Below are 27694 nucleotides of genomic sequence, written 5' to 3'. Positions count from 1 at the left end.
AAAAAAATAGGAAATTTGGCTTCCGCTTCCACAATATTCTTCAGAGCTAGACCCCAGTAAATTTTTATTTTTCTCAGACTTAAAAAAAAACAGCTTTAAAAAAGTTTTGATACCGTTAAAGAGTTAATTACCAAAACTGAAGCTTCAAGCTAAAGACTAATCGTAATTACATTAAAAACAATTTTTGTTCCGCCTTTGAAGTCAATTGGAATCAAATATATTTAAACAAAATATATACATTTTTTTTACTACAAATATTTTCCCCGAATTTTTCAAATTAACTGTTGGACATATATTTATATATACAAACAATTTGAATGACAGCAAGAAGCTGAATAAAATTTTAGTTGAAATTGGCATTTTATATGAATGAACGAATATGCTGACCTTCAGCTTATAAATTAGTATACAAGAAAATGATTTAATGAAAAGTTTTTTTTTTTTTTTTTTTTGACGAAGAGTAATTTGAATTGATATTTAGGGTAGTTATTTATTGGTATTTAGCTAAACTAATCAAATATCAAAAAGAAAGGCAAGCCAAGCTAATCCAAGCAATGACAAGGGCAAATCAATATCAATAGAATTCCACTCCATGCAGAGTGAACATATATGCCCATTTTTGCACATGCGAACAGAGTATAAGAGCAAATAAATTTATACACAGATTGTTTATATGAAAGCACTTTCTCCATTAACTATATCAGCATACTACATAGCACACTACAATATATTCTATATTGAGAAGTTGTTGTGCTAATTCCCCCAGAACTTACGCATCTCAACATCCAGAATTTCCTGTGGCGTTGCCATGACGCTCAGCATTTCGTTGAGAGACTCTGGCGCGCATTCACAAACCGTTGCACGTGTCAATTGTGAATGTGGAGATCACCGCAGCTCGCATTATTATAATTATACACTGGTGGTATTTACGTACGTTTCGACTGCTGTCCGGTGCAGTTTATTGCATTAGCCAAGGCTAAAATTAGTTGCGCACAGAGCAACACACAAATCGTTTGGAAACCAGCAACAGTAGCAACAACAACAACAAAAATAAAGAAAAATAAAATGGGAAACCCAAATGAGGCAACCGAAAAAAAAAAAAATGTGGACCAAAAACCGCGCGTTTGGTCACACACAGATACACACACACACACACACGCACACACGGACACACGCACACACGGGCGCGCACACACCTGAGTGTGTAATTAGCACACGTGCAATAGAAATCGCATCTATTGCAGAGCTTTGTGAACTTTACGAACACGATCGACACTTTCAGATTTATTAGAGTATTTGGCTATTCGGTATAATCGATTACACGATCTCTCTCTGTATGTCGACTCGTCTGTTTGCGTTGACGGCTGTGCGGCAAATGCTTTTCGCCGCTTTTTACTTTCCATTTCTTCTTCAGATTCAGATTTGGTCGTGCCTAATCGTGCCAGGCCGTGCCAGACCGGAGCGTTCCTTCAACATGAGCAGCAAGTACACATATTTTGTATTTTTGGCAGCACACACACATTGCCTTCAATTGCTCCCAAACTGTACGCGATCGACTCATGGAATTTTGTGCTCTTCGCAACGAAGCGATCGAAGAACCGAAGAGCGCTTCGTGTACTTGGCCAGCTGGACGATCAGACTGGCCGCCCGGCTGCTCTGCGGGCACACACAGTCAGCGACCAGCAGTGCCAGGTGAGAGCACTTCAGTGCAGTCATTGCTGTGCATATACATAGGCGAGCAAACAGCGTCTATTGAGACAGCAGATCAAAACACTAGATTCCATAAAGATCGATAAACAGCTAAGGGCATCGTGTGATTAGATTAAGATGGCCAAAAGAGTATTTAGAGCTATTGCTCAGCCAGAACCCTCTTGTGCCATGCTCCACATCGTGCTAGGTGCACGCTTTGGTACAAGATGAAGACTTAGATGCCTGCTGCCTCAAGGCAAGGCTTTTTATACCCTGAACCCATTGAAAATGGGAAATCAGGGTATAAGGGTTTTGTTGAAATGTATGTAACAGGCGGAAGGACGCGTGGCAGACCCCACAAAGTATATGGGCATTTCTCCAGAAAGGTCAACCGCAGCCAAAACATTCAAATTCAATGAAAGCATGTTCTGCTGACATATTTTTTATAACTAATCCATCAAATTTAACTAATATAAACCAATTTTACATTTTATCATAATACATCTCGAAATATTAAGACACAAAGCCGAATAGCTGCAAAATTTCTGTTTTGAGCATTTCTATTGCACATTTTGTTCTTATTATTGAGACACTATGCAATGCAATATGAACTCCGAAAGTTCTCTATTTTATTATAATTAATAAATTGAATATATTGAAAATCATTTCAACTTTTCATTTGAAAAGCGACTTACGTTTTCTGTAGCCTGCGAACCTCTTAGTTTTTTGTGATTATCTTGAAAACTAACAATTACCTGAAATCAGATTTAGCACCAATTATAGAGCTAATCAAGAGCTAAAGGATTCACTATTCGTCAAAATAAAAAAATGTTTTGGCATTCGTTTATTTTTTTTTTTTTTAACTCAAAAACGTACGAATGTCACATTCGCCACTAGAGAATTGCCCATATATAATATTCTTGATCAGGGCGACAAGCTGAGTCGATTTGACCCAGTCCGTCTGTCTGTCTGTCTGTCCGTATGTTTGAATGCGTCGATCTCAAGTTCAAGTCTCATACCAGTTGAGAACAATTTAGCAATTTTTTAAATATGTCAAATATTTAATATATAAGTTTCATTAAATTCCGTTAAGCCTATCGACGTTAAAAAATAATAAATAATTTGCCCAATTAACAATCGCACGTGCAGCAACTACAACAGTTTCAATATACATAGGTGTGCACACATACATACATACATACATTCAAACTTTATTTATTTCAGTTTTGTCATCAGCCTGTTAAGGAGTGAAGTGGCGTTGTTGATAGCAGCGCGATGCTCGATCGAGAAGTCTCGGGTTCGACTCCAGAGCGCGTAGCTCTTGTGTATTTTATTGTTTCAAAATACATACATACATACAATGTATATAATTTTCCGAATTGCCACTAGCTTGAGCGTGTCATGAATGTATGTATGTATGTAACATGTATGTATGTACTAGAGTGTTGCATGAATTTATTGAGTGCCATAGAAGCTATGCCGAAAACGGGCTGAGTCTTTCACTCAGCCTGCTGCTCGTACATTTATGACTCAAGGCAGAATATTCAGCCGAGCAAAAAAGAATTGAAGGTGTGTGTGTGTGTGTGTGTGTGTGTGCATGATTGTCGCGAACAGATTTCAATTTTTCTGCGCAATTGCTTGTGCGAACATAAAAGGAGAGATCATAAGGAGACAGAAAGAGTAACTGAGAGAGAGTAACGCAAAAATAGCGCATAGCATGTGAAAATGTGATCATGTACATACATATGTACATACATACATATGTATGTATATGTTTGAGCGCTCGCATCGCACTGATTTTGCCAAGCCGAGCAAATACGAAGTAGAAAATGTATGCGTAATCTCGAGTGGTTCGACGCCTTTACGTTTTGGCATATTTTTCATTCCGTTTTAAGACTTCATTTGTTCTCGCTCTTTTTATTGGAGGCCGTAGGCTATGACGCCTTGAGCTCATTCTAATGTAAACTCACCCAAGACGTTTTCGCCCATCTCGCACTCATTCACTTATTCGTCAATTATCGTTTTTTTTTTTTTACTTTTATTAATTAACATGGCTAATCAGTTGAGAGTGACAATAAAATACATTGTTTAAATCTATCTAATGAATACACACATATGCATGTACATACATATTTACATACATAAGTAAGTATGTATGTAAGTACATATGTACATATACAGACATATTAGCGCTAGGACTTTTAAGCATACATATGTATGTATGTAGCTCGCAAATGAGTGTTGATCGTTGTTTCTTATATGCTCTGCTTCGTAACATAACCGAAGACACGATCTCGCTCTGAGCGCCTCTCTTTGTTTTGTTTGGAATCCGTTTTAGTCAAGCGCTTTGCAATGACTCATTCGCGTGACGCTCTTAAATGAGTGTCGCGTAAAGAGTAATACGATTTTCGCTTTCTTTGCCAACGTGTGCATGTAAATACATACATACATATGTACATACAACAGACCACAGCAATCGCGCGTGATTACCCATACATACGCAAAAGACAATTTGCTTAATTTAACTCAAGCAAACGATCAGTGTTTGACTTGAGCGAAACGAAAACAGAAATAACTGTATCGCTCAGAGATGTTAATGAGCTTTTTATTTCATTTATATTTTGAAACATACATATGTATGTATCGAAATTGACTCGACTAGAGTTTTCTTGTTTTTATGTATGTATTTAATATTTTGTAAAGATTAATTTGCCGTAAGTTAAAGGGACACTAATCTGTAAATAAAATATACCACAAATATAACGATAAATATATACATACATACATATGTATGTATATGCACATACATACATATATACATACTACCGCAAATACTACTACTTCTACTACCACAACTACAACTACTACTACTATTATCAACTACTACTACTTCTACTACCTCAACTACAACTACTACAATTATTATCAACTACAACTACTACTACTATTATCAACTACTACCACAACTGCTACTACTACTATTGTCAACTACTACTACTTCTACTACCACAACTACTACTACTTCTACTACCACAACTACTACTACTTCTACTACCACAACTACTACTACTACTACTATTATCAACTACTACAACTAGTACTACTATTACTATTTCCACAACTGCTACTACTATACCTACTTATACTACCACAACTATCACTATCGTCAAACCAAAGAGTGCACTACCCGAACATAAATTTCGTACTCCATTTACACATATTTATAGAGTTTAGATTCTTAACACTTTGGCCATCAAGAGCTCCTTTATAGCAATAATTTAATAGAAACGATTCGTTTTATTATTCCTAACCGAGTGCGTGCATAGCACAATCAACACAACCAATACAATTTCTGCTTTGACCAACGGTTCGGCATTCACCAGTAGCTAGTGAATTCTGGTCCACTCCGCGTCTCCCCCCTGGGCACATTTCTTGCTCGCATTGTCAAATTCCAATGCGCATATGTGAAACATCTCGTGGATGGGCGGAAGTCTGCCACTGAATCTGCTTGGGCCTTGGGGCGGGGTTGTAGGTTAATGCACTGCCATCCGGCAAAGAATTTACGAAACTACCAAAACAAAAACCAAAAAAAAAAAAAAAAAAACACATACAAAAAAACACAGCCAGGCCCTTTCCCCTACGACGCTAACGCACACAACTGTAAAAACGAACTGAATTGTTTTGGGTGAGAAGAAAATGCTTTTCGTATATTTTATTATTGCATGCATATCGATTCGACAGCCCCAAAAAACTAAAGGAAAAACTGAACCCAAACCACCCACACAGCGCTGACATCTATGCCATTATTTATTGTCACTCAGTGCGTAACGAAATCTGAATTGAATTGAAGTCCTGCCCCTGGCCTGCCTCATGCTGCCCTGTGCCCTCCCCTGCCCTAGCATGCCCTGTCCCTCCATACTCGTTCACGAAGAGCAAAGAGTATATTGGTTTTGTGTGCGACTCACTCTTGCTTGGCCTCCCCTTATCAAGTCTGTGTTCTGCCGTCTCTCTCTATACTCGATCGTGAGAGATCTACAAACTACATGTTATCCCAGATAAACCATTTTACTAATAGGTCCACAAATTATATTAAGTAACAGACAACATATTCAAAGCTGAACAAGATATTTATAATCCATCCATAATCCATCCCATTCTTAAGGTACATACATAGATATACAAGGTTTATTAAATTCCAGAGAAAATACTCAACTTGGAGATCTAGAAGCTACAGCTACGATAGTGCGACTGAGCACTAAGTGTTAGACAAGACTATTTCCATATTTCTGTAATATGTGCATATGTATGTATAAAGGATGAATAGCCTAAGGCCCCAGTTGCCAGTACTACCAGTGACAGTGTCTTTCGAATCGAACTGAGAGTAGACCAAAGTGTGAATTCCAAAACTGTTCCCAAAATTATTGCAAGGTTTACAAGAAAAGTCTGAAGTCTGGGCAGAAGATTTTCTCGTAAACTAAACTAAAAACGTTACAAATCAAGTCAGATGCCAGTATTGCTACTTGTGAATGATTTTTCATCTTTTTTAATTTGATTTTTCATCGTTTTTAATTTGTCAGTTTTGCCATCACCAAGAAGTGAAGTGGCGTTGTGAGTAGCAGAGCGACGCACGGCCGAGAAGTCTCGGGTTCGATTCCAAGGCGAGCAATTTTCATTTATTTTCATTGTTTTAAATTATTTAATTTTCTCAATGGCTACTACTAGAGACGATCGAGTATTTTTTCCCACTGTTCCCACAACATTATCATGCACATCAATCAGAAAAGAACGGAATTAAATGTTATCTACATACCTACTAAAATCTGCATGGCCTGCTTTTATCAGAAAAATACAGCACAAGCAACTACTGCAGGCCCCAGCAGCCTAAGCCTCGGTCAATCAGCGTTACACATACAAACATACATATGTATGTACATATAATAACGTTATAACAATTATAATTATAAATACGCATATATACAATGTATGTACATATGTATGTATATGTAAGTCTGCCCGCATAACATCAAGCATTCCAGCCTTTCTTATGCTCGCGCTCATTTGTATGTGTGTATGTATGCACACATATGTAAATGTGTACTCTAGCATATTCTAAGAATCTCAACTGCGATTGCTTTTTCTTTGCATTCTTTTTGCATTTTCAGCTGCTACACTGGCTGTTCATTGCTGCATGGCGTCATAGCAAAAATGTGATTTCGTTTTAATCATTGTTGGTGAAGGGGAGGCGGTGGCTCTGAGGGCAGAGGCGCCAGCGACCTATGATTTGTTGCATTGAGAAACATGCTCTTTAGTATGGGTGCGAGTTCAAATCCAGAGGGAATCTTTTTTTTTTTTAATTGCAAATTTTTGTTAGTTTAACTTCTTTTTATATTTTTTAAATTTTATAAAAATGTTTCCTTCCATCCTATGAATGTCTAACAAGCTTATTAACATATATGTATGTATATGTACATACATAAGTGGCACATTCATATAAATTTGTTAGCTAGCCACTACAAATGCCGATTCGCTATGCCACAAGGGAGCGTATATTGTCGTGGTTCGAACCCCGCTAAAAACGTTTAAATGTTTTTAATTTTTTCAAAGTCTTATAATTAATTTTTGTTTTTTTTTTTTTTTTTTTAATTGCATAAAATTTTTTTTCCGCGTGATCATTGCCTATTACGCCTATTTATATACACATATAGATGGCGCATATATATAGTTGTTGCAATTTGACACTACAACTGCCGATTGCCACGCCCCTAGTGGCCACTCCTCATTTTTGGCCAGCTCTTAGAACGTTAGGAGATACAGTTTTATCTGATTTGCCACGCCCTCAAATGGCTTGTTGATCTAGGGTGGTCAACACGAATCTACATACCAAATTTCAGCTTTCTTGCACTTCAACTAATATGATTTCTGATATATCGGAAAATGCACTTTCCGAATGAGTATGAAAAAAAAAATAATATAAATAAAAATCTTTCAGCAAGACGCTATTCCACATCACATCAATTCAAATGAAAACCCCGTTATATAGCAACATATATATATGTATGTAAGTGTTGCAACGTACAGCGCCGTTTTCAACGCAACTCTGAACCACAGAGTTGCAGGAAAATCTACAATCGAGGCTGGCTTCCGTTCGCTATAAAAGGCCGTGCTCTCAGTGGAAGCGTCATTCTGTCTCTGTGGTTCGCCGAGAGCAGATTCAGCTGCCTCTGTGGCTCGCCCAGAGCAGACTGAAACTTTATTAACAATTTATTTTCGCCATTGTTAATAATTTTTTTTTTTTTTTTTCTGAACCTTTGTGCTGAATATAACTGCGTCTGTGGCTCGCCCAGAGCAGGTTCAGTCTACTTCTGTGGCTCGCCCAGAGTAGGCTGAACTTTCATCAGCAATTTTTTATTTTTTTTTTCCAAAGAATTTGTGCTGATTATATCTGCCTCTGTGGTTCGCCCAGAGCAGGCACAATTTATATAAACAATATTTTTATTTTTTTCAGTTTTTTAAGCTCAAAACCTCTAATCGGTTTGAGGAGGAAATGCTCGCATGGGGTGCGCATTTTCCGGCGACAGGTATGATCCTGCTTCGACCAAGAAATATGAATTGGCCACACTTAAATTCGTATTTGTGTGAGTCTCTCCACACTGTGGAGAAAATTACTTATATTGTTAACACATCGATTATGCTTGCAATGATGATTGAGGGGGGAGTCTCTAAGACGTCCTCATGCCTGGCGACAGGATGTATAATCCTGCTTCGACCAACGATTGTAATTTGGCCACACTTAAATCCGTATTTGTGTGAGTCTCTCCACACTGTGGAGAAAATTACTTATATTGTTAACACATCGATTATGCTTGCAATGATGATTGAGGGGGGAGTCTCTAAGACGTCCTCATGCCTGGCGACAGGATGTATAATCCTGCTTCGACCAACGATTGTAATTTGGCCACACTTAAATGCGTATTTGTGTGAGTCTCTCCACACTGTGGAGAAAATTACTTATATTGTTAAAACATCGACTATGCTTGCAATGATGATTGAGGGGGGAGTCTCTAAGACGTCCTCATGCCTGGCGACAGGATGTATAATCCTGCTTCGACCAACGATTGTAATTTGGCCACACTTAAATCCGTATTTGTGTGAGTCTCTCCACACTGTGGAGAAAATTACTTATATTGTTAACACATGGATTATGCTTGCAATGATGATTGAGGGGGGTGTCTCTAAGACGTCCTCATGCCTGGCGACAGGATGTATAATCCTGCTTCGACCAACGATTGTAATTTGGCCACACTTAAATGCGTATTTGTGTGAGTCTCTCCACACTGTGGAGAAAATTACTTATATTGTTAAAACATCGACTATGCTTGCAATGATGATTGAGGGGGGAGTCTCTAAGACGTCCTCATGCCTGGCGACAGGATGTATAATCCTGCTTCGACCAACGATTGTAATTTGGCCACACTTAAATGCGTATTTGTGTGAGTCTCTCCACACTGTGGAGAAAATTACTTATATTGTTAGCACATCGATAACGCTTGCAATGAGGATTAAGGTGGGAAGTCTATAAAACGTTCTGAAATCACACGAGTGATCCATTAGTGTGGGTCTGAAATGTCCTGGATGTTTTGGTTTTTTGGTATTGTGGAGTGCCTGGAGTATTAAATGGTGGCTTCATCCAGTGGGGAGTTTATCTTAAATATCGTATTTTTTCACAACATTATTCACCTGTCTTTTGAAATCATCCACATTAATTGGCTGAAATACGTATTATTGGGCGTTGACTTGTATTTGTACTATTTTAGACGTAGAAGACGAAGAAGTAGTGATTCCAATGTCATCCTCGGGTGTTGATACCCAAGTAAATGAAATCAAACGAGTGATCCCTTAGTGTGGGTCTGAAATGAGCTGGATGTTTTTATTTTTTGGTATTGTGGAGTGCCTGGAGTATTAAATGGTGGCTTCATCCAGTGGGGAGTTTATCTTAAATATCGAATTTTTATTCATATAACATTAATCATCTGTCGTCTTTTGTAATCATCTGTGTTTATTGGCTGAAGTATTCGGCGTTGAATTATATTTGTACTATTTTAGACGTAGAAGACGAAGAAGTAGTGATTCCAATGCGTTGATACCCAAGTATTAAATGAAATCAAACGAGTGATCCCTTAGTGTGGGTCTGAAATGAGCTGGATGTTTTTATTTTTTGGTATTGTGGAGTGCCTGGAGTATTAAATGGTGGCTTCATCCAGTGGGGAGTTTATCTTAAATATCGAATTTTTATTCATATAACATTAATCATCTGTCGTCTTTTGTAATCATCTATGTTTATTGGCTGAAGTATTCGGCGTTGAATTATATTTGTACTATTTTAGACGTAGAAGACGAAGAAGTAGTGATTCCAATGTCATCCTCGGGTGTTGATACCCAAGTAAATGAAATCAAACGAGTGATCCCTTAGTGTGGGTCTGAAATGAGCTGGATGTTTTTATTTTTTTGGTATTGTGGAGTGCCTGGAGTGTTAAATGGTGGCTTCATCCAGTGGGGAGTTTATCTTAAATATCGTATTTTTTCTCAACATTATTCACCTGTCTTTTGAAATCATCTACATTAATTGGCTGAAATACGTATTATTGGGCGTTGACTTGTATTTGTACTATTTTAGACGTAGAAGACGAAGAAGTAGTGATTCCAATGCGTTGATACCCAAGTATTAAATGAAATCACACGAGTGATCCCTTAGTGTGGGTCTGAAATGAGCTGGATGTTTTTATTTTTTGGTATTGTGGAGTGCCTGGAGTATTAAATGGTGGCTTCATCCAGTGGGGAGTTTATCTTAAATATCGAATTTTTATTCATATAACATTAATCATCTGTCGTCTTTTGTAATCATCTATGTTTATTGGCTGAAGTATTCGGCGTTGAATTATATTTGTACTATTTTAGACGTAGAAGACGAAGAAGTAGTGATTCCAATGTCATCCTCGGGTGTTGATACCCAAGTAAATGAAATCAAACGAGTGATCCCTTAGTGTGGGTCTGAAATGAGCTGGATGTTTTTATTTTTTGGTATTGTGGAGTGCCTGGAGTGTTAAATGGTGGCTTCATCCAGTGGGGAGTTTATCTTAAATATCGTATTTTTTCTCAACATTATTCACCTGTCTTTTGAAATCATCCACATTAATTGGCTGAAATACGTATTATTGGGCGTTGACTTGTATTTGTACTATTTTAGACGTAGAAGACGAAGAAGTAGTGATTCCAATGTCATCCTCGGGTGTTTATACCCAAGTAAATGAAATCAAACGAGTGATCCCTTAGTGTGGGTCTGAAATGAGCTGGATGTTTTTATTTTTTGGTATTGTGGAGTGCCTGGAGTATTAAATGGTGGCTTCATCCAGTGGGGAGTTTATCTTAAATATCGAATTTTTATTCATATAACATTAATCATCTGTCGTCTTTTGTAATCATCTATGTTTATTGGCTGAAGTATTCGGCGTTGAATTATATTTGTACTATTTTAGACGTAGAAGACGAAGAAGTAGTGATTCCAATGTCATCCTCGGGTGTTGATACCCAAGTAAATGAAATCAAACGAGTGATCCCTTAGTGTGGGTCTGAAATGAGCTGGATGTTTTTATTTTTTTGGTATTGTGGAGTGCCTGGAGTGTTAAATGGTGGCTTCATCCAGTGGGGAGTTTATCTTAAATATCGTATTTTTCTCAACATTATTCACCTGTCTTTTGAAATCATCTACATTAATTGGCTGAAATACGTATTATTGGGCGTTGACTTGTATTTGTACTATTTTAGACGTAGAAGACGAAGAAGTAGTGATTCCAATGCGTTGATACCCAAGTATTAAATGAAATCACACGAGTGATCCCTTAGTGTGGGTCTGAAATGAGCTGGATGTTTTTATTTTTTGGTATTGTGGAGTGCCTGGAGTATTAAATGGTGGCTTCATCCAGTGGGGAGTTTATCTTAAATATCGAATTTTTATTCATATAACATTAATCATCTGTCGTCTTTTGTAATCATCTATGTTTATTGGCTGAAGTATTCGGCGTTGAATTATATTTGTACTATTTTAGACGTAGAAGACGAAGAAGTAGTGATTCCAATGTCATCCTCGGGTGTTGATACCCAAGTAAATGAAATCAAACGAGTGATCCCTTAGTGTGGGTCTGAAATGAGCTGGATGTTTTTATTTTTTTGGTATTGTGGAGTGCCTGGAGTGTTAAATGGTGGCTTCATCCAGTGGGGAGTTTATCTTAAATATCGTATTTTTTCTCAACATTATTCACCTGTCTTTTGAAATCATCCACATTAATTGGCTGAAATACGTATTATTGGGCGTTGACTTGTATTTGTACTATTTTAGACGTAGAAGACGAAGAAGTAGTGATTCCAATGTCATCCTCGGGTGTTTATACCCAAGTAAATGAAATCAAACGAGTGATCCCTTAGTGTGGGTCTGAAATGAGCTGGATGTTTTTATTTTTTGGTATTGTGGAGTGCCTGGAGTATTAAATGGTGGCTTCATCCAGTGGGGAGTTTATCTTAAATATCGAATTTTTATTCATATAACATTAATCATCTGTCGTCTTTTGTAATCATCTATGTTTATTGGCTGAAGTATTCGGCGTTGAATTATATTTGTACTATTTTAGACGTAGAAGTCGAAGAAGTAGTGATTCCAATGCGTTGATACCCAAGTATTAAATGAAATCACACGAGTGATCCATTAGTGTGGGTCTGAAATGTCCTGGATGTTTTGGTTTTTTGGTATTGTGGAGTGCCTGGAGTATTAAATGGTGGCTTCATCCAGTGGGGAGTTTATCTTAAATATCGTATTTTTTCACAACATTATTCACCTGTCTTTTGAAATCATCCACATTAATTGGCTGAAATACGTATTATTGGGCGTTGACTTGTATTTGTACTATTTTAGACGTAGAAGACGAAGAAGTAGTGATTCCAATGTCATCCTCGGGTGTTGATACCCAAGTAAATGAAATCAAACGAGTGATCCCTTAGTGTGGGTCTGAAATGAGCTGGATGTTTTTATTTTTTGGTATTGTGGAGTGCCTGGAGTGTTAAATGGTGGCTTCATCCAGTGGGGAGTTTATCTTAAATATCGTATTTTTTCTCAACATTATTCACCTGTCTTTTGAAATCATCTACATTAATTGGCTGAAATACGTATTATTGGGCGTTGACTTGTATTTGTACTATTTTAGACGTAGAAGACGAAGAAGTAGTGATTCCAATGTCATCCTCGGGTGTTGATACCCAAGTATTAAATGAAATCACGCGGGTGATCCATTAGTGTGGGTTTGAGAAAATCTGGATGTTAGTTTCTTTGTTGGTATTTTGGGCTTTATAATATAATTTAACTGTTTTTTCGTTGGTATCTATGTTATCAGTCTGTATGATGTCCTCATTCCTGAGATATATTTCAATGACGTCCATTCGCACACGACGTCCTTCCAGTAGTGAGTCGGAGTCTTTATTATGGTTTTGAGGAGGAGATAGTAGAAGTGTTTTATTTAGATGTTGAGGAGAAATGGAAGTATTAAATTAAATCACATGGGCTTCAACATGAACTCCATAATGTATGTGTGAATGAGGATTTAATGAGGATGAACCGTCGAAGTACGTGGATAGTTTTTTGTTCTTAAAATTATTTCCATATTTCTGTAATATGTGTAAAAGATGAATAGCCGAATTCCCCAATTGCCTTAAGTTTTAAGCTAGATTAAAGTTTGTATTAATTCGAATTTATAATTAATAAATAAAATAATAAATCCTATATTTAAAAACAATGTCAAAACGAATATTTTTATTAACAAATATATTATTAGTCTTATTTATTTAGTTTTAGTTAGTTTTTTTTTGCGGTAATAAGAAACAAATAAGAAAACTCAAGTCGAAAGTGCTCGAATAGATACTACCCTGAACCAATTTAAGAAAAAATCACATTTAGTACGGTTCATAATTGAATTCTCGATATGTCAAAAATGTAAATGAAATAAACTCATTTAATTACACTGTGAAATATATTTATATTTATGTATTGCAAAAAATAATGACATGACGTACTTTTACTAGTTGCAATTGAGAAATTTAAATAAAATCATTCTGCACTTCTTTTATGTACACATACATACACACGCATCCACACGTACGTATGAACACGCGCTCTGCTAACTGCGCAGTAAGCAGCGACGGCGCGTGGGCTGCACTACGGTGTGGGCAATACTATGAGCACAGGTCTCTAGTACTTGAAATACGCTTTTACAAATTGGGGGCAAACGGGGCGTGTAAATCTGAAGGCTCCAAGCCTCAAAGTGTTCAAATTAGGCTGAAAAAAAAAAAAAAAAAAATTTTTCGGACGAGTTTTCGAAAAAAATTAATAAACTTGTACTGCGTTTGGTATACACCAGTCTACAGCAAAATTTCAGCTCTCTAGCTTTTATAACTTCTGAGATCTTGGCGTTCATACGGACGGACAGATGGACAGGGCCAAATCGACTTAGCTCGTCGCCCTCATCAAGAACATATATACTTTATTGGGTCTGCCACGCCTCCTTCTGCATTTTACATACATTTCAACAAAACCATTATACCCTGATTTCATAACGAGTCATAATATTTGTAATGAAAAAAAAACAGACATTATATATAATCCTAGCTACTTATAGCACATATCTAAATACATAGCTAAATGTAATGTATTCAAATACATAAAGCTATATAATAAATATATAATCCCAGATAACCTTATCTACAGATAGATCTACATGGTATATCGAAACCTCTATGATGGATGGATTTATAAGGAATACTGCATTCTTTATCTACAAATTATTTATAGTAGAAATAATTGAAATTGAATAAATAATTGAAACTCTCCATAAGTATTTCCACAAATTATATGATCGACTCAGTTTTTAAACTCCCACCGAGTATTATGCAGTCAGTTACGCCCGACCTTCATTCAACTGAGCTACTTCGGCTCTGTTGTCTGGGCTAAACATATCAATTGCTTTAGTTTTCGTTCGATCTTAAATTTGTTTTTAACTATTTGAATCTGGGCTATCGTTGACTGGCGATACGATGTGCATATGTATGTGCACTGCCAGCGGCATGAAGCCTGTCATAAACTTTTGACACTCTGCTGGCTGTTGTCAGTGGCTGCCAGCTGCCAGTCGTTGAGCTGTCTGTCTGTCCGCCTGCCCGTCTGTCTGTTTGTCATTTTGGCATAGTACAAATTTGAGTGCTTTGGCAACACGATTTCAGCACAATTCTCGAGTGTTCTTTCAAGTTTTGCGGCAGCCACAGACCGAGGTCTGCTCCTCTGCCAAGACCTAATTAGCTCTGTCGCATTATTGCCTGCCCGCCTCTGAGCGGCCTCTCATAATTATTATTCACACAGCTCGACGGGCGGCGCGATTGGATTTGGGTCTTGGGGAGTTCTGGCTCTTAGCGTATGTAAATGTCAAATGTGTCAGCACTTTAAAGAGAACTTTTCTCTTTTGAAAAGATTCCTTGCATGCAATATAATTAAATTTTGGACCATAATTGATTTGAGAATAGATTTATGTAGCTGGCAATTAGAGAACATTTTCCCTACTCTTCTTGCTTTTGGTTAGCAATGATAAAAATAGTGCGAGTTTCTAAAAAAAAAAAAAAAAAAATTAGGAGACTTTGGAGGGAGAGTATTAAAATATAAAATTTAATAGAGTATGTATGCCCAAACGTATTCGAAGAACAGAAGAGAGAACGGAATATCGAGATCAATGTTAATTGTTCATAAGGTTCAACGTACAAAATATCAGATAGGCCTGATTCTTGATAAGGATCAAGAACCTTCAATAATTCAAGCTATCAAATATATGTACATATATGTATGTACCTTTATCTAAGTAATATCGATTCAAGATAATATAGGTTAGTCTACATATCGAATCTACCTACTCTATTCTACAATCTATATATAGATTTGACAATTTTCCAGCACTGTGATATAAATCGTTATGATAATTCATATATAAGCAAGTTTATTATGAAATGGTCTCACGTCGCAGTTCCTCGCTTAAGCCCAGTCAGACATTTTAGAGAGCATACTTTTTGGCTTGAGCGAAATGCCTATCCTAATATCATAACAGAGCTCTCTTATGGATCATACCGAGTACATATACATATGTATATTGTGTACAGAGGAACGCTCGTAAATTATTTCTTTTGAGTGTCTCTAAATCAGCCAGAGACATTATTATACCCTGAACCCATTGAAAATGGGAAATCAGGGTATAATGGTTTTGAGAAAAAGTATGTAACCGGCAGAAGGAGACGTGGCAGACCCCACAAAGTATATATATTCATGATCAGCGCGATGAGCTGAGTCGATATAGCCCTGTCCGTCTGTCCGTCCGTCCGTATGAGTGCGTCGATCTCAGAAGTTATAAGAGCTAGAGAAATTTGGCATGCATACTCGTGTGTACCATATGCAGTAGGAGTTTGCTTTATTTTTTCGATAAATCATCCGATAACTTTTTATCGAGAATAATCGAAAAATTGATATTGTTTTTTCAGTCTAATTTGAACACTTTCAGACCTGGAGTCTTCAAATTTGCGTTGTATATAAAGTTCATGGATACAAAGATTTTGTTATTTACAGATTTTGGATACCACGCCCCCTTCTCCCCCAATTTTCAAGTACTAGAGACTTGTGCTTTGGAATGTACACACATATTGACACAGAATGATTAGAATATCAGCTTCGAGGGTTCAGGGTATCTCCTAGCGAGCAGTCTCGACTGGAGCCTTCTTACTTGTTTGAATATAAATTTGAAACGAATATGAAAACAAATTGATAAATAAATAAACTGATGAATATGCGTATTGTTGCTGCCCGAGGCGCATCATAACCTTTGACTAGACGCCCACCTGCTCGCCGTTGAGTCAATAATACACTCATACTCACAGATATATAAGCCCGAAAGACATATTAGATGCGATTTTTTTCTTAAATGGTTATACGAGGCCATCAACTAAAACAAACAAACAAATGCCGACAAAAAATGGAAATACAAATTTTTGCCGAATGCTGGAGGCCAGCATCAACACAGCTGAGTGAGAGAACTAATTGAAAATTGTATTTGTAGCTCGCATTCACGTCACAGCGTTTTACTCTTTTGAATACTGTAGGCCAGTATTTAAGGTATTACGAACTAGCTAGGAGAATTGCAAAGTACATACATATGTATGTGTGCATATGGGAGCATCCGTTATGAGCCGACAAATGTATATGTATACAGGAGTTGTATGTATGTATGCATAGAAAGTCCAAGTCCTTTTTATAGCTTTTATATACTGCATATGATTGGTTTTTAATGTATGTGTTTTCTATATGTATGTATGGATATACATATACACATATGTATAGGCGAGTGTGTGTAAGTACTTATGTGTGTATGTATTTATGCATGTATATATAAATCTACATAGATCAATCTGTGAATGTATGTTTGCAAATACTTAACAATATGTGTGCATTCTCGCATGTATGTGTTTCAGTATGCATGTGTATTACGTATGTACGTATGCACATACAACAGCTTTACACAAGATTTCATGAGATACACACATTCATAAATTCATTTGCTACTGTGACCATTTATGAAACTATTTAGTTTATATTCAAAATAAAAATAAGAAAATATACAAATAGTAGCTGAGCTCGTAGGCAGACACAGCACAATGTATATGAAGAGAATGTACCACCCACCCAAACCAGACAACTTAGTCACGAACACAACCAACAGAAGACTGAAAGATTGCATCCCTTGGATCATAGAAGTAACTTAAATTCAAAATAACAAATGACTTAGCAGCAATAACGGCATTTAGCTATGTAATAGTTAAGGTATATTTAATGCTGTGCTGTAGAATGTAAAGAGGTCGAAAATGGAATAAAATAAATCAAATTTAAAATAAAATAATAGTTTAATTAAAAAATTATATTTTAAAATCAAAATAGTAGAATTTAATTGTAATCAAAAACTAAATTTAAATAAATATAAAAATCAAGTGTATTCATTAATTAACTTTTTAGTTGAAAAAATCTTTAAAAATATACTTAAAATAAAAATTTCAAAAAATTAATGTAAACATTAATTTTTGTTAAATTAAAATAAAAAATTCCGTGCGCTGAATTTTGTTCTTTAAAAAAAAAAATATCCTACTCAAGAAAATACTCTAAATTTATAATTAAAATTATTAATAAATACTCTATATTGTTAATTTAATATTTAGATTAATATTTAGGCAAGGGTATTCAACTTTCGCATGCCAACCATAATAATTTCCTTTCGGATTTCACATTATTTATTATTATTTTTTATTAATATTTTTGTTGTTGTTGCGGTCAAACGCAAATGCAGGCCAGGCCAAGCCCAATAAAATTGCCATAATTTTTCACAATCGGGCATCAAATTTTTTGTTGTTTTTAGTATTGTATTCAGCGTATAATAATAGAGGCGGGCAATCGCTGCGGCTGTTCAAAAATAGACAGACAAATTGAAATTGGAAAAGCAATGGCAACTAAAGCAACAAAATAATAATATATTGTATATGCATATATTTAATGATATTTCGGATTGAATATACTCACCGCAAAACAATACACGAATCGAGAAAAAAATCAAGTTGATATTTACGCCTTAATTTATTGCTTTAATGCATCCGAAATATTGCTAACAAAATACACTCACTCGACAACAAAACAAAATCCAAATGAAAAATCCGAAAAAATTTATATTGGGAAATAAAGAAAATTGGGGAAAACCAATTTGTTTATTGAATGTTTTCCAATTTTTTTTTTATTTCTATTTTTGTTTTATGTTTTTTTTTTTTTGACACTTTGAAAATTTGCATACGAAAGCAGCGCACGAGACAATTAACAAATGGAATTTGCATACAGCAAATTGAAAATAGAAATTATATATATGTACATTTAACTAGTATATACTATAAATATATATAAACTATGTGTATGTGGGTGTGCGTATGTGTGTGTGTGGGAGAGGAGACGCGACTGCAACGCGCTGCGAGACTGCGAACAAACTGAAAAACATCTAATCAAATGACTGGGCGCAAACGTATCTGGAAAACACCGCAAAAAAAAAAAAAAAAAAAGCTGACCGAGTGGGATTATAAAATAAGAACTCGATATGTATATAAATTATACATATGATATGTTTATTATAAAGTTTTCTGTTTCAAGCCAGCGCACGTTTGGAAATTCACTTTGGCTAGGAATACAATTTGGACGTGGACGCAGACAGAGGCGACGCAGCACTGAGTTGCTGGAAGCCCGGACAGATCAAGATTAAACAGAAGCAGCATTAGCATTAACAGCAGCACCGGCAGCAACAACAGCAACAACAACAGCTCGTCCCAGCTGAAGATAAACAAAAGTTATGATTCGGAAATAAACCAAATGAAAAAATTTTGATGTGTTCAGTGCGTGCGTCGCAAGACTTATTTTATTTTAAGGCCTTTTGGAATTTCAATTCCATATATAAACAGCAATGCACATATTTGTGTGTGTATGTGCAACTGCTATACTATCGAGCTCTAAATAGCCGAACAATTGCCCCACGCATTGGGTGGCCAAGCAACAGCGACAGCAACAATTGAAGCAGCTAATTGCAATCGAAACATTTTGTTCGCAGAGTTCATCAAATTGTCCACAAATTGAATATTCAGATCTGCATTTGAGCTAATTACATTTTAAATGCCCCAGCTTTATACGTGATGCGCATTAACAAATAAATAAAAAATACAAAATAAATGACAGCATGGAAATATATGATTGTTTTTCGCTTGAATTTCATTTGCACTGAATACACAAAACATAATTATTTTCGTGTATCGAAAATATTCATAAATCAATTTCATATTTATTATATGCATATTTTTGCATATATATGCGTATATGTATATGTCTATATATGATTAATTGCTGCCGCAAAACCAATTTCAAGTCAAGGCCAGCCATAAAACTGACTTTTAAAGATTTAAGCAACTTTTACTATAAACAGTTCGATTTGCTTTATTGGCTTTATTGGCGAATTGATAATAAATTTAAAAATATTTTAAGAGTATTTGCTGTGAGCTTTAATTATAATTTATATATTATTTAATGCGTTAGACTAGACTATTAGTCAAGCAGCATGCTTTTAAGAATATATTCCCAAATTCCAATACGAATAATATTGAAAATATTCCGTAGCCAAAAAGAAAGAAAATTATTATAAAACAGCTGGTATAAGTTTAGATACTCTCTCTAATCTCTGTATCTATGTATTTATTTATCTATGTATCTATATATCAATGTATCTATGTATATTCGTGGCTATGTATCTTTGCATCTATGTATCTATGTATGTGTATCTATGTATATTTCTGTATGTATCTGTGTACATAGATACAATCTATGTATCTACATAGATATGATCTATGTATGTGTATCTTTGTATCTGTGTATCTATGTATCTATGCATCTATGTATATATCTATGCATCGACTGTATATCCATCTATCTACTTATGTATATTCTTATGTATGTGTATATCTATGTATCTATGCCTGGGTATCTATATATCTATCATCTATCATCTATATGTTCTTCTACCTATTCAATCGATCATCTATATACTTATGCCTCTACTATCTATCTTTATCTCCATCTACAAGTCTCTACAGATGCTCTTCTCTATCCACTGCGTTACATTCTGCATAACGAACTCATAGGCTTCCTCTTTTAAGTATCCAAAATGTTAAAAACAAATCGAATATGCTCGTTCTTATGGCATTGCTAAAATATTTATTGAAATACATAAAACATCTGCAGACGATGATCAAAGCGGCGCAATGTTTTAGCCAGCATCGAAGCAATTAATTAGCCATAAAAATCCATTGCTAATGGGCACTTCTTTTTCGGCCATAAATGATGACAGCCGGCGTTGAGTATAAAAAAACGTACAAATAGTTGGCTAATAAGCAATATGTGTATGTATACACATCTTATTGTATAATCAGCTCAAGCTCATGCCCTCGGGCAACAGGCATGTGACCAAGGCACGTGCTTTTCAATTGGCTATTAACAAGATCATCAAATTAACATTGCCAAATGCTTCGACTGACTGATTCCCTGATTTGCTGACTGGCTAAGTGGCTGGGCGTATTTAAATCCGGACTTCAGGCAATTCCCACCAACTTCATTAGCATGCGCGTTACGTCGCCATCAGTATTTGTGCTCGGCCGGCGACTGGCCCCGAATCGCTCTTCAATTGCTGCCTTCCTCAATGCCAGACCGCCTCAGGTCGTCTCCGACCCTCTGGCTCTCGTCCACCTGTTCAATTGAGCACTCGAAATGCAACTTTAAGTCTCTGCACAGGTGGCGCGTGCCAAGGACTCATTAGCTTAGGTACGGTGCAAAAAAAAAAAAAAAAAACACACACACATATTATCTTTTCGCCTGGACATATGCAACAGCTTTTTAACAGCCGAAGAAGGCTTGAGTTAACAGAGAGCGTTAACAGTAGTAGGTTGCATATGTAATCACAATGCTGTAAATATCATTTAAAAAAGTTATATGTGTATCAGCTTTTAATTATCGAGAACTAGTTCCCTGGGGACTTTGACTCTGAGCTTCTGCTTGAGCTGCATATGAAATTTATGTCTTGAATTACCCAATTACTAATCAAGTTTTTGATATATAAACCGAATAGTATGAAATAAAAATAAAGATCAACAAATCTTTTTTTTTTTTTTAATTCTAATGTCCCTAAATGTAGTTTCGATTTGATAATTCTGGTGTGCTTCAAAGTCAAATTGAAATGTAAATATCAGTGGTCCTAGTCTCTGATTCACATAAAAATAAATTATTAGCTTTATATATATTCTTATTCGAATTCATTAGTCAATTTTAGCACACCTATTGTATATAATTCATTAACAAAATTTGTATTAGCACGCTCGCTATTCGTATCACTCCAGTGCAATCTTTGCTCATATGTGACTCAGCTAGCCTTTCGATCCAAACACTCGAACGTGTTGGCCTCTTATGATTCATAGTCCACAGCTAGACACAGTCGACAATAAACAATAGCAACAGCTATAAATAACTCGAACAATGCGAGTATCAGAGTCTCGCATCATTGTTGCAATTACATTTATGCACTCAGAAGGTCTCTCTCCCTCTCTCTCTCTCTCTCTCTCTCTCTTTATCCTCAAGATGCCATAAACTCTGGAATATTTAATTGTGTCACTTGTCCACTGTCTTGGGTGTGCGTGTGTCTGCGTTTGTGGGTGTGTGGGACAGTTGAACTGCACATTTGAATGCCCAAATGAGATGTTGTCGCTGCCGCTGAGGCCGTTTAATTGTAATTTCGTGTGCAGGCCCAAAATGCTAAATAAACAGAGAGCAAACGACGTGTGCGTGCGTAATGCGGCTACAGTGAGCACCAGCTAAGCGAACTTGACAGTCAAATGTCAGAGAGTGCCGCCAGTTAGCAACTGCCAACTAATTCAGTCAAGTTGAGTTGAACAGAAAGCCATGTCAAATGCAGACAAGTCATGCCAGCCAGAGATCACTGTACTTGCATTTGTAATGCAGCCTTGGATTGTGCAATATATATTTGGGCGCTGGCAATTCGATTTGGGTCCAGCCCCTGGGCATCCAGCGAATTGCGGTTGCCATTGGCGCGTATCATTGTTAACATGGCTAAATTATATAAGCGATTCAGTTGCTGCTCTCTAAACATGTGTGTGTGTGTGTGTGTGTGGGTCTGTGCCTGTGTGTTCCACAATTGCAGGTTGATTTCGGCTGCTGGCCGTTGGCAAATGAAATTTGCAACCATCACCATCATCAAATGTCGGCAACAATTTTCAGCCAAAAACTATTAAACGAAATGATGACGTATTTGAGCACCAACCACAATTGATCTGAGCTCTTGACATCGACTACATATATCCAAGGGTGAGTTGTCAAACCCATAAACGTAGATCTAATGTGGGGTTTCATCTTACCTGTTTGTCAAGCGATGGCGATTGAGAGTGACTGATTGGATTTTTTACTCGACTTATAGGGATAGTTTTTATAGCTGATTTGATATGTTATAGCTGAACGCTTAATTTAGTGTACAATAATATGTTATAGCATCGTATACCATTATGTGTTATACTAAATGTAATATACCATAATATCAATATAATCTGGCATACTATATTAAAATTATGTGTTATACGACTGCATACAGCACCTCGCCATATTAGACTATAAACTGTTATACTATACTAGACTGTAAAATACATTAATGTGTTACACTAGACTATACCATATAATGCCTCTTATAATACTATAATGCATTACATAACAATATGTTATACAGCACTACACCATAATAGACCATAATCTGTTATATAACAATGTATTGTACAACACTGCACCATATTAGACTATATACTGTTATACTATACTAGACTGTAAAAAACATTAATATGTTATACTAGACTTTACCATATAATGTCTCTCGACTATAATCTGTTATACTATACAATACTTATACAATACAGCAATGTGCTATACTATACTATATAATGTGTTGTGCAATACTATAGTATACTATTGTATAATATAATCTGTTATGCCATGTGAGACAAAACTGTTTAATAATATATAATATATATAATAATATTATACTACACTATAATATGGTATATTTTATATTTTTATACTACACCACAGTAAACTTTTCTATAATGTGTTATATATTACTACATTATAATATATTCTAATTTGTTATACAAAGCTATGCTGTAATTAATTCATTATGCTATAATATAATGTACTATAATGTGCTAAGTTATACTTAATATTTTATGCTATACTATACTTAATTAAATTTTGCTATAATATTCTTTACTGTAATACTATTATAATAGACTAAAATATCTATCTATGTATAATTATAAATATTAGCGCAATCTCCAATTCGACATTTCTATATTTCAAGGCAGTTGTTGGGTCAATAGATATGTGCACAAGAATTTAGAATCTCATATGTCTGATTCGTACCCACATATTAATTCAATATTATGAATAATATTTATAGTAAGTATTTTTTATATCAAACAGTATTCAGGAAAATATTTGATAAGTGAATATTGAATGCAAAGATTGCGCTTGTACTAGAGTTTCTTGGTGGCTTGCCGCACACGGCGTCTGAAGAAGACGTGCTCGGCCAGAAAGGCGATTGAGGCAAGCAGAGTGCCCACGATGACCACATAGAAGGCCAGCTGGAGGTCGCCGATGGTCAGGACGCGCACCTCGGTGGCCTCGGCCTGCTCGTTGAGCGCCTTGCGTGTCGTGACGGTCACCCGGTACTTTTGGTCCTGGATCCATTTCGGGATGAGGCCAGCGTTGAGCATGCGCAGCAGCTGGGCATTGATTGCCTCCTCCCAGGGCGCATCTCTGGGCAGGACATAGGAGATGGTGTAGTACTTGGGGCACTCGGGCACAATCCAAATGCGGCGCATCAGCAGGAAGTTGACCGATTCCATCATCAGAGAGGAGTACCGGGAGACGCTTGCCTTGCCGCCCACAGTGGCCACCTCCTTGGTGACATCCGCATTGAGGTCCCGGTTCCACCAGAGCTTCTTATTGAGGCTGGCGTACAGCGGCGACGTTTCGCTAAAGAACAAGTCATCCGCCATGGACGTGTACTTGTAGACGACCTTCAGTCCGCTGTCGTCCAGATCCTGCAGCGTTAGAATGTCCTTGTAGTGCAGCGGATGGATGTAGACGGTCGACAGGCTGGACTCGAATATGGCGCCGAAAATGACGCTCACCAGGCACAGCGAGCCAATGAACATGCGCTCCGCATAGCTCTCCGGCAAGTGGCTCAGATTCACGCGCACCCACACCACCCACGTGTCCACCAAAATGCCCAGCGCCTGCTGCCAGAGCCGTCGGCTCTGGGCGCTGATGATGTGCAGCCGCAGATTGAGGATGCGCAGCAGCAGCCAGATGAACGCGCACACGAACGCCATCAGGATGAAGCCCAGCCAGATGTCGTAGCCAACCGCAAAGATGGGCAGAATCGACTGTGGAATGCGGCTGGCCTTGGGCGCATAGATGCACAGCTGATCATCGTAGACGGCCACCGTGAAGTCCATGTACTCCTGCACCAGATAGTCCTTGACAAAGAAGCCCGTCAGGCAGACGTCCAGGCCGTCGTTCAGTATCGAGCCGATTGCGCCATTGTAGCTGCCATTCGCACTGCGCTCCCTGAGAAGGAGCGGGAGGAGCGGCAGGAGGAACAGAGATTAGAAAATCTCAATTAAACACGAATCTCAGTATTTACCCAAAGTAGTTCTTGTCCGGCTGCTGGAGCAGCATCGTAAAGTTCAGCGCCTCGGCTATCACCAGCGCCACCTCCCAGTCGACGCCCGTGATGCTGCGCAGGAGACCCGTCTCCGGGTCCAGCTGCGGCCGGGAATAGACCGACTTGAAGATCTGCACACGCAGCGGATAGCCGCGCATGTCGTGAAACAATTGAGTGGAGAGGGGCTCACCGCCCGCATAGGGGATGAGGCGACCGAAGTCCTCGTCGTAGCCCATCACATTGCCATCCCACTCGCCCGCAAATGGATCATAGATCCAGACATCGCCAGCCACCAGAATGTACCTATTGAAGACCCTGTGCTGGGTCCACAGCCGGCGGCTGCTCTGCTCCAGCTGCAGCTGCTGCTCGCGGCTCAGGCTGTCCGGCACATCGGCCACAATGTAGAAGTAGACGCCGGCACGATCCGCCGAGCTGACGGCGCCGCTGCTGGCGACCAGCTGAGCCAGGCTGACCACCAGCACCAGGGAGGCGCGCTTATCCAGCTCAGCCAGCCTGCTGTCCAGCTCCAGAGGCCGGCGCTCGTCGTAGCTGTGCAAGATGTGCGGCACATCCGTGAGCTGCATGAACCACATGGCGTCGCTGTTGCGGGCATCCTCCTGCAGCTGTCGTCCCTGGCGCAGCAGCACGTGCAGATAGGGTATCCGGCGCAGCGGCTCCGCCAGCAGCTCATCCAGCGATGAGGCCGCTGCCCGAGCGTAGCCCCAGTGAAATGGAGCGAGTGCCAAGAGGAGCAGCAGTTGGGTCCACATGCCGCCGTTCGCCAGCGCGTCGCATCCGCAAATGAGCTCGTTCGCCAAAATGTTGCTCGTGCGGCTCGGCCAGGTAATGTTGTGACACCTGCAATTTGGTCTGTTTGCCCAAACGTAATTAGAGACCAGTTATGTCAGCTGCCGTTCTCCCAGCTGGGGCCGCCTTGGTCACTGAGCAAACATCGCCTTCGCCTTCGGCTGTCTTTGTGTGCTTTCGAGTCGAGCAAATCGGAATCGAAATCGAAATTTATGCGGCTGTGCCATGCCTCCTGACACACTGAGCTATTGAGCAGGAGTCGGTGGCAACGTCAAAGACACCAAAGTTCTTTAGAAATCGCCACAATCGCAATATGAGAAAAAAAATAACAAATAAAAATAAAGAAAAATGAAAGCAATTCACATGCCAAATCAACTCAATTCAATTCATAGTTCCGCCGACCAGCAGCGAGCACAAGTCGCAAGTCGAAAGGAAAACACTCGAAACGCTTCGAACGTCCGCATTCAGTTGGAATTTCCCATTCAATATTTCTGCACATTGGCAGCCAATTTTCATTAAATTTAATACCCAATAAGCAATCATGTTGATTTCCATATTGTTGTTTCTCTGTCTGTTCGTTTGTTTGTTTCCCTTTTCCACATGATTTCCAATTGTTTTCCACACATTTTTCGCATCATATTCGATAATAAATGTGAAATGGACTCGGCCTAAGCAATTACAATTTTCGCCAGCCATTTCTATATATTCGCAGACACTGTGCAACAACATTTGTGGGCTAACAAATTTATAACACTGGTCAGCATAATTTGAATAAAATTTTATATCAAGAATTGTAATATAGGGAGCTATACGAAGAGTGTACCAGATAGTTCCTATTGATTTTATTTTATATTGGATGTGAGGTTATTTATTTATATCTTTGTGTTCTTTGTTTCCTTAATGTAATATTAATATATATAATACATATAATATTTATATTTTAAGTTTATTTATATAAATCTATTTTTTTAGTTTTTGGAATAATTTTATTATTTTTTATTTTTTTATTTTTATTTTTTTTATAATTATACCTACTGTTCTACCCTATTGATTTTTTATTTATTTTTAATTAATTTTTTTTATGTCCTTGTTAATATTCCCTATGATGAGAGTTTCAATGTATAATATCTTCAAAAATTAATAGATATGTACCTTCTTCTTTCTAATGCGGTTTTAAGCGCATTTAAACTAGATTCCGACTAGTATTAATATGATTCGGCAGGACCTTGAATTTAAATCTTTGAATACGCTTACAAAGAATTCGCTTTAAAAGAATTCCAGAATATATCTACATTAAGATACAAATATTACGAAGCTCGTTTCGTATGTCTAGAAAGCAGCTTATGAATTTAGTCCAGCATTAGGGGAAACAAATATTAGGACATTTTATGCGCATATCTGAAAATGAGCTTAAGAATTTTCCGTTGCTCAGCTGCTAATGTCTGAAAAAAAAAGAAATTAAAAACCAATAGAAAATAAACGGAAATACGAATTTTTTTGGATGAGCCACGTATTGTAATTTATCTCGTGTTTAAGGAAGAGATATATATAATAGATCTATATCATATTAATCACTTATCAATTTCAGTTATTAACTACTAATCAATTGTAAGTTGAACTTGAAACTTGAAAGTTTCTTCAAGCGAATTTGTGTACCAATGAAATTTTTCGAAGAATATAAATATCGTATATAATGTAAATTCAAATGATGTATTGCCACTAATATA

At 37.4% G+C, this 27694-nt stretch overlaps 2 protein-coding genes across 3 annotated transcripts in view; both read right to left on the bottom strand.

Moving 5' to 3' along the window:
- Positions 1-1101, bottom strand: part of LOC6584477 (Kv channel-interacting protein 1) — a 115177-nt gene extending 114076 nt beyond the window's left edge. The window contains exon 1 of one of the 2 annotated variants that reach the window (XM_032732128.2): positions 774-1101. In XM_032732128.2, the coding sequence (XP_032588019.1) occupies positions 774-822 (49 nt within the window). In that variant the 5' untranslated portion in view covers positions 823-1101. The remainder of the gene's footprint in view (positions 1-773) is intronic. The other variant, XM_032732127.2, reaches the window with a different exon arrangement.
- A 22824-nt stretch (positions 1102-23925) lies between these two features.
- Positions 23926-26456, bottom strand: LOC6584472. Its single transcript, XM_002010091.3, has 2 exons — positions 25140-26456; positions 23926-25063 (listed from the first exon to the last, which is right to left on the bottom strand). The coding sequence occupies exons 1-2, from the start codon at positions 25928-25930 to the stop codon at positions 23965-23967; spliced, it is 1890 nt and encodes a 629-aa protein (XP_002010127.1). The 5' UTR covers positions 25931-26456; the 3' UTR covers positions 23926-23964.
- Positions 26457-27694: the final 1238 nt, after the last annotated feature.

This window comes from Drosophila mojavensis, unplaced genomic scaffold, assembly GCF_018153725.1.
Source record: "Drosophila mojavensis isolate 15081-1352.22 unplaced genomic scaffold, ASM1815372v1 contig_136, whole genome shotgun sequence".
In the NCBI taxonomy this organism is placed as follows: Eukaryota; Metazoa; Arthropoda; class Insecta; order Diptera; family Drosophilidae; genus Drosophila; species Drosophila mojavensis.
This window is presented reverse-complemented; position numbering and strand designations above follow the sequence as displayed.